Here is a 13,317-nt window from a genome sequence, read left to right as displayed (position 1 = left end):
GGAGGGATAATTAAAAAAAATAAAAAAATAAATTAAAAAAAAAAACTGTGACCATAGACCATCTTAGGTCACCCTTAATAACCGTGATCATAGATCCTTTTAGGTCACTCTTTCGAAAAAATTGTGACCATAGACCCTTTTTGGTCACTGTAAAAAACCGTGACCATAGACCCTTTTAGGCCACCCACCAAAACCGTGATCATAGACCACTTTAGGTTACCCCCAAAACTGTGATTGTAGACTCTTTTAGGTCACCCTTTTTTGAAAAACCGTGACCACAGACCCTTTTTGGTCACCGTAAAAAATCATGGCCATAGACCCCTTTAGGTCACCCCTAAAATCGTGACCATAGACCCTTTTAGGCCACCCCCCAAAACTGTGACCATAGACCACTTTAGGTCACCCCCAAAACCGTGATCATAGACCCTTTTTTATCATTGTAAAAAACCGAGACTATAGACCCCTTTAGGTCACCTCCCAAAACTGTGACTATAGACCTTTTTAAACCACTCTTTTTTAAAAAACCGTGACTATAGATACTTTATGGTCACCCTTTTTGTAAAAACCGTGACTATAATTTTTTTCTTTTTATCACAGTAAAAAACCTTGATCATAGAGGGTCTATGGTCACGGTTTTTTACCGTGACCAAAAAAATCGTGACCATAGACCCAAAATATTATAGTGTTGGACTGAATATTAGAAGCATTAATTATCACACACTGCACTCTTTCTTACTACTCTTTATTAGGCTTTAGTCAATAGCACTTTTCAAGTTTCAATTTGTCTACCAATTAGTAGTGTTGTTCTAATAACAAAGTCAAAAATCAATTAGTTTGTTTTTGGTCTTTTATCATTATGTATGTATATGTATGTAAGTATGTTAATAGGAACAAAGTATTAATAATCAATATTAAGATACATGTCACTGTCACATGTACAGTGGTTCGTTAAACTTTCTAACTCTGACTAGCTAATACATGTTCAAGTTGAGTTGGTGCAGTATCATTAATCTATTTAGATAAATATTACAAAATTTTAAATTTTGTCTAATATGTACGGTAATTTATTAATTAATAATAAAATTTTAAATAAAACTCAAATTAACCTGCATAAAAAATACAAAAAATATAAAGCTCTGACTAATAAATAAAGTATGATAGATATTATTCTTTTGAAAAATGTTAGGGAATCAATAATTTTTGTGATTTATACTTATCAAATAATTATTAATGATGTTTTTAATAGTGTGAAATTTCATCTAATAATATAAAATTACTTATTCTTTTTTTGCTAATTACATGCTGACCAAAATTTAACAAAGCTGCTGCTGTCTTCTAGACTTTTTCTATCCGTTTTTCAAGACAGTAGTAGACTTGTCTGCTTTATTTTGTTATGAGAAAGTATGAGAAGCCAATGGAATATTTGTACAATGCGTACAATGGAGGTTTAGGGAGTATTAGAGATATAACCATTAGTGTTACTTTTTTTTCATTAGCTGAAACTTTTGGGATGAGTGGTATCATGACATGGTATTAGAGCGCTAGATCTGAAAGGTCAAGAATTCGGTCTTTGGTGAACTCCAAAATTAGTTTAATCTTTTTGAAAGATGTTTATTATTACTAGTATTCGGATGGTTATTCTAGATAGTATGAAAATATTTATTTTGTAACTCAATAGCGTACACATTGTACAAATAGTCTATTCTCTCCCTAACGAGACTCTAGTATTAATTGATTTTTCCCCACAAGAAAGCAATTAAGCGTGGCATGCACAATAAAGGGAGAATGAAGAAAGTAAAATAAACCAAATAAAAGAATAAATAAGAAGACAAAATAAAAGGAAATAATAATAATAATAATAATAAAATTTGTCCACCTTCCACGGCACTAGGTAGTAGTACCTTCCTAGCTACCAAATGGTTGGCGTAGAAAATAAAAAGTGTGTGTGTGTGTGTGTGCTATATATGGAAGATTGTGTAGAATATGTAACTGTTTCGGCAAAACAAATAATGAAAGAAGCTCTAGAGTTATATCTAATTAGCTAAACTCTCATAATTATAAACCAAGCAACGAAAATGGATAGTAGTAATGTGTTAGAACTCAACCTTGGCGTAGGGAATAATGGTGGTGGCCAAGTAGGGCAGTCGGTGAGGCCACGGTGTCCGGCACCTTTTCTTTTGAAGACTTATGATTTGTTGGAAGAAAGCGGCAACGGCGGCAAGATAGTTTCATGGAATGGAGATGGGAGTGGTTTTATTGTATGGTCTCCGGCTGAATTCTCTGACCTCACCTTGCCTAGATTTTTCAAGCACAATAACTTCTCAAGCTTCATTCGCCAATTGAATACATATGTAAGTCATTTTCTTTCTTATTTCTAACAAATAACAATATGTATACAACCATATATCGTTTCTGATTTAAGATGTTTTCTGAGTTTATTAGACTTGTGACTACTGGCTCACTATAATGCAAAATATCTATTAGATAAATACAAATGAATTATGGGGAAATTAAAACACAACACAGAAATTATCATTCTTCAATTTTTTTTAATGTCATGATTAATATTGATTGATCGGATATATTAGTTTTAGACCATCTCCAATACTTGATTTTAATTTCATTTCATTTTAGGTTTTACACAATATCACATAAGTATTTATAAGACTATATCAAATAAATTGATATTTAATGTAAAATTTGTCAATCCAATACTTGGTTTCATTTCATTTAACAACCTTATATAACAAGTTTATAATATTCATTTAATGGATATATGTATATAAATTACATTATTTTACTAATCTTTCTTTAAAATGATACAATATCTCTTTACTAATATTAATATTATTTTAAAGATTATATCTAATACAAATTTCAAATCAGTTTAGTTACTGTAAAAATTAAAACTGATACCCAAAAAAATATCCTATTGGTATCTTTTCATGGTCTTCACCTACCCTTTTTCCATAGCTAGCTTCTTCAGTCACTAGCTTTCTTCAATTCGAATTGTAAACAGCCTTATCAAAAAATAAATATCACAGTCAAACATAACAAATCAAACCACGTGCACATAGAATTTGGTCAATTAAGTAACACGTATATACATATAGATAAATACATTAGATATGGTCAAAATCAGTTATCTTAACCCAAAGTCAAAGTCGACGTACCATGCATGCTATTTGTACAGCACCCTCAAATTGAAAATAGTAATAATAATTAACCTTAGCTTGCTTGTTTCCAATTACAACGTGCTATATTTATATGGTGAAAGAATATCGATCTTTTTTTGAAAAATTCTTTGGCGTCACGATCTTCAGTGATCTATCTATATAACTATATTATGTTTTGTCTTCATAGGTATTCAGTGCTTTTAAAGAAAACCTCGCATCCTATGTCCCTCAGAAATTTGAAAAATATTTTATGTTCAAAGACTTACAAATTAAAGCTCCAACAATAAATATATTAGGACATTCACAAGCATACTTATACAATTTATTGTGCTACTTTTATAGTATAATTAACTTTGTAAGACTTTTAATTAATAGGTAGTTGAGTTAGAACAATGCATAATTAGATTCCTATATATGTAAATTATTTTATATTACCCAAGCAAGCAAGTTAAATAATTTATATTTTGGTAGAAACTCACATGCAGTTGTTTTCACATGAAGTTGATAGCTAAAAATTATTTGGCTAAATTGAGATCTAACGATTTTTAGCTATCTAACTTCATATAAAGACAACTGCACGTGAGGATTCACTTTATATTTTATAGTGCAGAGTGTTTTAGTAATATAATATCCGTATAAACTAAAAGAAAATTCGGAAAATAGTGCTCCATTTTACCGATTTGTGTTTGGAAAATGACAGGGATTCAAGAAAATATCATCAAAAAGATGGGAGTTCAAGCATGAGAAATTTCAGAGAGGGTGTAGGGATATGCTAGTTGAGATCACAAGGAAAAAGTGCGAGCCTAGCGTGTTCCCTTCATACCTCAAGTCTTCTTCAGAGGAAAATGCAATCACTTCTAATAATTCAATGGAAGAAAACAACAATAATAGCCATCAACTACTTATGGAGGAGAACAAGAACCTTAAGAAGGAGAGGTTGGAGCTGCAAATGCAGATAGCTGAGTTTAAATCACTTGAAATGAAGTTGTTAGAGTGTCTCTCTCAAGTTATGGACAACCACCAAAATAAAAGTCGGGGACAATGTTAGCTCATATTCAATTAATGACATAGTGAAATAGAGAGAGGAAGAAAAAAGTGCTTTTCATGGAATAATTCTTCAAAGTTCCTGGTTTAGTCACATGTGAGTAAGGCATTGAAATGATCAGCACCAACATGCAACAACGGCTTTCCCTCTTAATTAGCTTCATCCTTAGCAATAACATAGTGTTCAAAATATAATTAATTTAGTACTAAAACCAGATTGGTGATACGGCAAACAATCCTGTTTTCTTCTTAGTAATCTTGAATTCATGTCTTGGACATGAAAAATACCCATACTCAAATTATTAGTTGAGATTCTAATTATATAATACAAACACCAATACTAATGAAAATTACCAAAAATGAATAAACTTACTCTAGTCATGTGTAAGACTTGTAGGTCTTGGTTTATAGTAATTTTTGTTGTGGATTTTATTATACAAATGAATGAAGTGAGTAAGGTTTTGTATCCCACCCTTTTTGGTGGGCGAAATGACATTTTTCATGTATAGAAAAACATGCCCCTCCATCATCGAAAAAACATCTCAGAAGAAATAGAATACTATTAGATTCCACCACCTCACTCGCAACGTTACTTCAGGAGTGTCCCAAGCCAAAGATGCTTATAGAATTCACATTTAAGGTATAGAAATCTAATTATACATTCTTCTATTACGAGATGCATATAGACATATATGGTGTATCCCAAGACAAAGATGCATATACTAGTACATAACCGGTCTCATTTAAGTTATAGAATTCACATCAGGTATCCTGTCTGAAAAAAAGATGCATCAAATATTTAGAATTTCCCCAACGGCTCAGAAAAAACTTCCATTCCAAAATCGTTCTTCAAGGTTTTGATGGTCTGAAATAAATCTACCTGCAAATCTCCAATAGAGCGCAAAAATGATGTACTAACTATGAAAAGAGATATAGTATCCATGTAAAACATTCTAATCATCAAACACAACCTCCTGACTCAGCATCAAAATTTGCCATATAAAATGTCATCAAACTCATTCAAGAATCAAGATTCAATACACCACCAAAATGGCTTCTAAGTATAACCCGTTATTAAATGTACTACTAATAATAAACCTACTCAGATAAGGTTGACTTCAGCTCCCCATTATTCTGCAGGTCTATCACAATGTCGGATCCACCTATCAGCTCACCTTTGTAGTAGAGTTGAGGAAAGGTAGGCCAGTTTGAGAATGTCTTCAATCCCTGTCTCACCTCCTCATCACTCAATATGTCAAAGGACCCGAAACTCACACCCTCATCTCGAAGGGCACTCACAACTTTGGAACTAAAACCACATCGCGGAGCATCTGGGGTACCCTTCATGAAAAGCATCACAGGTGAAGAAGCAACTAATTTCTTCAGACGATCTTGAAGATTCTCTTTGGGAAGAATACCTTTCTCATGTAAAGTCTTCTTAAGTTCTCCACTCTTTTGCATCTCCAGCACAATGTCTGATCCACCAATAAGCTCTCCCTTGATATATAGTTGAGGATAACTGGACCAGTTCGAATAAACCTTAAGCCCTTGACGAACTTCTTCATCAGAAAGAATGTCAAAACTCTCAAAGTTCACATTCTCTTGTCGGAGAATATCAACAACCTTCCTACTGAATCCACACTTTGGTTCCTCCGGTTTTCCCTTCATAAACAGCATAACTGGACTTGAATTTACCAAGCTTTCCAGCCGAGAGGTTAATTTAGTGCTCAAATCGGTGGATTTTGAAATGCCACCCTTGGCATTTCCTGATTCTGTTACTTTTGTTTCATCAGTGGTATCAACCCCATGATCTTTAAAAACCTGCTGCAATTCCCCACTCTCATGCATAGCAATTGCTATGTCACATCCACCCAGAAGTTCTCCTTTGCAGTAAAGTTGAGGATATGTAGGCCAGTTGGAAAACTTCTTCAAGCCATCACGAACCTCCATGTCTGACAGGATGTCAAAAGTTCCAAACTTAACCTTTTCTTTCTTCAAAATATCAACAACTTTTTGGCTAAACCCACATTTTGGTTCTTCGGGTGTTCCTTTCATGAAAAGCATGACAGGATTAGAGTCAATGAGTTGCTGCAATCGCTTTTCCAGTGGAGCACCAAGCCCGGGTTGAACTTGACCTTTTGCCTTGGAAGAATCATTTTCTTTTGCTAATTCTTTCACTGTTTCAAGAACAGCAGCTCCTGCAGCCATCCCAAGACTGGCAGGAGAAGCAGCTTCTCCAGGGTGGATTGAGCCTGCTACTTTAGCAACCTTATTGGCCAAACTTGACGGATCTGCTCCTTCCAATGTATCAAAGGTCTTGCCATCCTGACAGAAAAATGACTTCTAGTCAACTAAAAAAAATCAACCAGAAGGAGGTGAACACTATACTCTTAATAATCAACCTGGCTCCCACAGTCAACATATAACTAATAAATTATACTCCAAAATTAGCTTAATATATAAATGCAGCTTTTTGCATTGTACTGGGGAAAATTTCCCTGGTCGAAATGCAGGAAAGGCTCACACTTGACTATTTTTCAACATAAATCATTTTAAACACTCAATTACGGTAATAGACTTTGTGGAAACTCTCTCATCACATCACATTATCACAATAATCAAAACGTTCAACTTTAATAATCATGTTCCGACCTTTATGTGCATACAAAACAAAGACCAATGAAATAATAGAGTAATCAATCAATACTTCCCGTTCTATTTTATGAATTATCGGTCATAAGTAGTCAAGCTGAGTAAAGACACCATAGGTTTTCACTCTGACTAAACAATGCTAGATATGGAACTTGCTCCTTTTAGAAATTACATCCATATTATACTCCATAGTAAGTAGTAACATCAACTACGGGAATAAGTCACCATCAGTGGCTAAAAGTAATGTGAATGTGTCCAAACCAATCAACTACAAGCACACTGCAACAAACTATACTACCGAATTGATCATGAAAGTAGAAACATTGTCATTCATGGGATCAATACGAGTCGTGAAATCAAACCGAACCTAAGATAGGCAGAAAAGCCCCAATAGATTGAAATACAGAGAATCATAAGTTGTCCTTGATCCTTACACTTGATTGATTCAGCTATGGTGCCGTTTAACTATTTATCGAGCAATTAACTATCAGCAGAGTTTTTTATTCAAGAGAGAAAAAGGTGCAATTTACCTTGAAGAAGACAAAGAAAGGGACAGCAGAGACGGAATAAGCCTCGGATATCTCTGGTTGCTCTTCCGCTTCAACCTTCACACCAATAATCAAGCAAAACCAACCACACAGTAAAGTAATTGAAATGAAAATGGAGGAAGTGGAGAAGAAGAAAAGTAAAAAAGCGAACCCTTAAGAAGTGGGCGTGAGGGAAGTCAGTGGATAAGTGAGAGAAGAGTTGGTCCATGTGCTTCGAGGCTTCGCACCAGGACGCCCAGAAGTGCACCGCCACTGGAGCGCCGCCGTGAACCACCTCATGGAGCTCCTTTTTCGACTGCACATCTTTCACTGATCCACCACCCATTCTGATTCTGATTCTGATTCTGATTTATTACAAGTTACAACTGGAGTAGGGCTAATCCCCAAATAAAACCCTAAACCACGATCACAGTCACACCCTCAAACCCAGCAACACAACTCTCTGTATTCTATTCAATTCTATCTATTAATTAATCGATGTCATAATTCTAATTTCTAATTTTTTTTTTTTCGCGATGCTCTTGTGGGGTCCATAAATTACGATTCCACGACTCGTGTCCGGTTGATATGAATTTATGAACTATTCACAACTTTTTTTTATTCCTTTTTGGGTCCATGCATTCTCCCTCGTTCCTTTTTCCGGTCTGTATTATTCTTTGGGCTCTACCTCTGTTTCTATTTTTTACCCAAATCAAATCGTTTATGGGTCATATCTCATGGGCCTGAGAACATGTAGTATGTGAGAATAATTTAGATCTGTAACGAATTAATTTTTAACTTTTTGAATTGGGAGATACTATAAAAAATAAAATAATTCTAGTGGACCCAAAATAAGTCACATTGGCACCCGTTCATTTTGGTTCTTTATTCTTCCAATAAAAAAAATAATATATTATTTTGGTTCTTAAAATTTGGGTCAAATTTTTATTTGATGATTAACATTTTAAATATTTTATTGGTCATCATACACAATTAATATTTTGTGTTATTAGTGATGGATCATGACTATTCTTATGTGGAATTTAAGTATTGTAAATCTTAATATTTTGTGTTATTAGTCATTATAAGACTATAAGTTAATGTTTTATGTTTAGAATGCATAATATTGTGTTATTTGTATGGATTTAAATATTTGGTATTATTAGACAATATTAGTATTGATTGTGGTTATACTTTAGCATTGATTGTGGTTATGCTTTAATTTTGAAGAAGAGTTGGTTCTTGTTATATTTTTCTAAGTGAATTTTACCATGTTAAATAATGGTTGGAGTCTTGGAAATTTGGATATTTTTACATGCTAGCTTACAAGAAGGTATCAACGTAATGTAATGTTAACGGCCCGGTTTTCACCCGGTTTTTACCCGGTATAATTGTGGCCCGAAAGTGTATTGGTTTCATCGGGTCTAGGGCCGGGTTCGGGTCTAATAAATGGACCCGGTGTATATTTCGGGTCGGGTCTGGGTCACATCAAATCCGGCTTCACCCGACCCATGTGCACCCCTACTAAAAAGTATTAAATATTATAGTTTTAGACAATCTTCTCATAAATAGAGAGTTGTATACTCTATAATTTGTTTAATTGTTATTGAAAAATTAACTTGTGTTATCGTAATTAATACTACAGAAACTCTCAGGGACCAGCAAATATAACAAGATTTAACCATCATTCAACCAGCATGTGTTTTTATACCAGGACTGTCTCACGCGCTATCACAAACGGCTTTCTCGCACGCTCTTCTCCAAGGAACTAGCCGGCTCTTCGACGATCGCACTTTCGTTGACAAAGCTTGAAGCTTCACCTTTTATTCTTGGATAAAAATTTTCTTCTCTGTCGCTCATTTCTTCTCAGCTGCAGAACAACTCAGAATTTTACTTTCTCGCTCCATGTCAATGATGAAATCAGTGTTAGAAGAACAAAATATTGAAGTAAGCAGTTTCTCCCTCTTCTAATTTCATGATTTTTGTAATGATTTTCATAGTGCATCAATGAACACAATGATGATTATGATTATGAATTTCTGAGCTCGCAAAGCATGCTGTTTTTGTTTTTCATAATAGAGTTTAAATTGAATGTACATAATTCAAATTATACCTTATTCGATTTTGATTTTCATAATGCAATAGTGCACAATTAAAGCAAACCAACTCTTTGATGAAATGACTAAGATAGAAAATATAAAAAATGTTAGTATTTCTTGTTTGTTGTTTTGATTTTTCAGTGTAATTTAAGTTATGTACTGTTGTTGTCTTTTTATATTTCACCTAGTTTGACCTCTTAACAAAATAATAATTTATTAATTTATATGAAATAAGTATAGAAATAAATAAGAAAGGAAAATAGATAATAAGACAAGATGCATGCTTAATGAAACTGATCTAACCTTAGCTGCTAAGAACCCGAAGTAGAAGTAGGAGCATCAAATTTGTAATTGTTCTATAACAGTAAACATGTTCTATGATTTTCTTAGGGTTGGAACTACATAATTTCCAAGGGTTAGGAAAGTGAGGCTAAGTTAGTTAATAGGTAGTGTTGTGTTTTATGTAGTTGTTTTGTTTTGGTTGGTGATGCATTTAAATGCGGTCTGTTGTTGTAGGGTTCTGTTTTACATTTTCTTTTGTATAGTTAGTTCCATAAAAACCTAAAAGTAACTAAAGTAAAAAAGTGCAATCAATAGAGGAATGAACAAACAAATATTTGGAGAGATAAAGAGAGAGAAGAAAAGAGATTAATATTTAGTATTTAGTAATATGACATGTTTCTTATGATCTTATGACTCATGATGAGTAGTTATGGGATTCAAAAAGATATGCTATTTTTTTGACAAAAAGTTGTATTCTAACTCTACAAATTAGTTAGCAGTTAGAGAACGTTATAATATTGTATGAACATTAAACAGGGATATCTTTGTAATTTTATAGTTGTGTGAACTGTATTTAACTGAATTAACTTGCTTTAATGTGGAGTATCTTTCTTGGATTGATTTGATCTCTAAAAAATGGTAAAAATCTCTAGTAGATTATTTCAATTCTTAATTAACAAAAGGCTAATCTTTGAAGGCATCAAAGAAACTCCAATTAGCAACAATAAAAACAGTAATTAGTTTTATGTCCCAACCAATTAGCAACAATTTATTAGAAGTTTGTTAAGGATTCTTATTTATGCAAAAGGGTTTTGTTGATTCAATACCTAAAAGTAATCGAGATACTTCACTCAACACATTTTGCACCCGCTTTAATGAGATTTTGCACACTTTACTCAGGATACTTTGTATCTATCTGAATAAAATTTTGCACACATAAATCAGACATTTTGCACCTACTTTAATCAGATTTGCACATTTTACTCAGCACAGTTTGCATCCAATGTAATGATTCTTTGCACGCATGAATCAGACAATTTGCACCCACTTTAATGAGATTTTGCACACCTTACTCGTCACAGTTTACACCCAATTTAATGAAATTTTTCACACATGACTTAACATAGTTTGCACCTACTTTAATGATATTTTGTTTTACTATCTGATGTATGCTAACTTTTGTACAGGATGTGCCCAAGATTGGCATGTGTTTTGGAACCATTGATGATGCAAATCAATTTTATCAAAATTATGCCAAGTGCATTGATTTTGTTAGTAAGATAAGGTTTACCCGAAGAATTGGTAAAGATAATTAAGAAACATATTATTAGCACAAACACATATAAAAAATCTAGTAATTAATTGTGCAGTAGCCATTATCAAAGCTCTACCACAACAAAGTTCTACTAACAACTGAGATAATAACATAATAAATTTTTTCAAAGATTTATAAATTAAAAGTACTTAAGTATCATAAACAAGATATGCTGAATCAAAATCAAAATCAAAAGAAATTTTTATTATAGAGTGCTTAAAGATTTTTCATGAATAGACAAGAAACATTGAGTAATATTTTTGGGTGTCATTATGAGTTTCTCCTTGCATGTTTTGAATGGATACAGAATGATGGACAGCAAGAAGGTAAGAGTTGCAAAAAGCAATAAATGAACAAAAATCAAAACTCATTAACCTTCACATTAACCTTGCAAAAGTATAACGCATCACTAAAAACGAAGGAGAATGGATAGAGAGTTGAGAGATGCTGTTGCAGAGAGTAACGCCGCTGCTATTGGAGATGCTACTGGGGATGGACAACGAGTTCAAGAATACTGATTCGTGTTGAGCGTGCTCTAGCGTTGAGAGCAAGAAAGATGGTCCGCAAGAGTGTAGAGGAGAGAGTGTGAAATTTTGGGGAAGAAAAAGAGCGTGTGATAAGGCAGCGTTTGGTTTCAAAGACACAGACACAGAGACATGGACACGCTATAACATGTCCTATGTTTGTTTGTTGAGACACACATTTTTTATGGACACGTTAGTACACAAGTATACACAAAATACATGTATTCAGTGTACTTCCAAAATATTGAGACATAGAGACACAATCAATTAGACACAATTTTTTACTCTTTTACCCTTTGTTAATTTCTTAACCCTAATTCTTTTTTCTCTCTCTCCTTCTCCATCCACCGTGACTGTTCTCCTTCCTCCTTCCTCCTTCCTCCTTCCTCCTTCCTCCCATCGCATCCTGTCGTCCAGATTCGCCGTCAGCACTGCATCTCCTCGTCCAGATTCATCCCGCCGCGTCTCCCCCTTCGTCTAGATCCGCGTGCCGCCGCCGCTGCGTCTCCCACATCATCCAGATCTGAGCACTGCTGCTGTGTCTCCTCCTTCATCCAGATCCGTGCGCCGCCATTCGTCTACTCCTTCGTCCAGATCCGTGCCATCGCTACGTCTCCTTCGTTTAGATTTGCGGTGTCACCTCTCCTCCCTCTTCGCAATGCCCATGGCCGCTTCTCCCTCTTCCTCTTTGAGTTTGCCATTGTCGCCTCTTCCTCTACTTTGGGTATTCTCTTTTCACAGTTTGCTCTTCAATTACCTTCTCCTTTTTTGTTTTTCTATTGAAAAACAAAAATTCTTATTGATTCTTGTAAAATTTTTGCTGATTGATTTATGGTAAATCGTGTGTGATGATAAATCTGTAGTGGTGGAGATGGTGGATGATAGTAGTAGCAATGGTGGCTATTTTTTTTTATAAGGATAATATGGACTTTTTCTAATTTTATTGTGTCTTGTTCAATGTTTACCAAACACAGTACATAGATACTAATAATTTGTGTCCATGTCTTTAATGTCTATGTCTCTGTGTCTTTGTCTCAAGAGATACATAAACCAAACGCTGCCTAAAGGAGCGTCAGTACACGCTTTCTATATGTATTTGGGCTTTATTTTGTTTGAGGTATAAAAATACTAATGATGGTTGTTTGCTGACTCAAAAATTAGAAAATTGCTAGCCCCTAACAGTGCTCTTAATACTCAATTACTCACTACTTCTCTAACCTTAGTTAATTAAACTAAATTCCTAAACCATGTTAAACCTATTTTTCAAACTACGTTCGTTTTTAAAAGGTCTCATTTTACAATTTTTCAATTCTCAATACATCCAATTTTTTCCTAATGTGTTCTAAACCCAAAAAATAATAAAACAAATAAAATTAAATTAAAACTAAAAAAAAGTAAAAAAAAAAAAATCAAAATAAAGCGAAATCAAAAGTAAAAACGAAGAACACTTATAAGGAAATTAGGGGTGGATATCTTAGAGATAATGATCATAAGTAATTAAGTATGTGATTCAGACTATACACATCCTCTGTCTTTCGAATTTGTTCGACATTTTCAATTTCTGTTTCGGTTTTTGTTTTGAATTTGTTTTAACTTTTATTTTTAGCTTTTGATTTTATTTTATTTATTTTATTTTATTTTGGCTGGAACATATTAAAAAAATTGGATAGAGTGAAAAATTTGAAAAATGAGATCTCT

General features: G+C 33.7%; 2 protein-coding genes across 2 annotated transcripts; one reads left to right on the top strand and one right to left on the bottom strand.

The window, feature by feature from the left end:
- Positions 1,914 to 5,535, top strand: LOC107634685 (heat stress transcription factor B-2a-like). Its single transcript, XM_016338113.2, has 2 exons — positions 1,914 to 2,351; positions 3,877 to 5,535. Exons 1-2 carry the CDS (start codon positions 2,076 to 2,078, stop codon positions 4,222 to 4,224), a joined length of 624 nt encoding a protein of 207 aa, XP_016193599.1. The 5' UTR covers positions 1,914 to 2,075; the 3' UTR covers positions 4,225 to 5,535.
- Positions 5,031 to 7,887, bottom strand: LOC107631235 (monothiol glutaredoxin-S17). Its single transcript, XM_016334604.2, has 3 exons — positions 7,572 to 7,887; positions 7,403 to 7,477; positions 5,031 to 6,545 (listed from the first exon to the last, which is right to left on the bottom strand). The coding sequence occupies exons 1-3, from the start codon at positions 7,743 to 7,745 to the stop codon at positions 5,319 to 5,321; spliced, it is 1,476 nt and encodes a 491-aa protein (XP_016190090.1). The 5' UTR covers positions 7,746 to 7,887; the 3' UTR covers positions 5,031 to 5,318.

This window comes from Arachis ipaensis, chromosome B03 (genome assembly GCF_000816755.2).
Source record: "Arachis ipaensis cultivar K30076 chromosome B03, Araip1.1, whole genome shotgun sequence".
NCBI lineage: Eukaryota > Viridiplantae > Streptophyta > Magnoliopsida > Fabales > Fabaceae > Arachis > Arachis ipaensis.
Note: the sequence above shows the minus strand (reverse complement) of the source record. Positions and strands in the feature narration are given on the sequence as shown.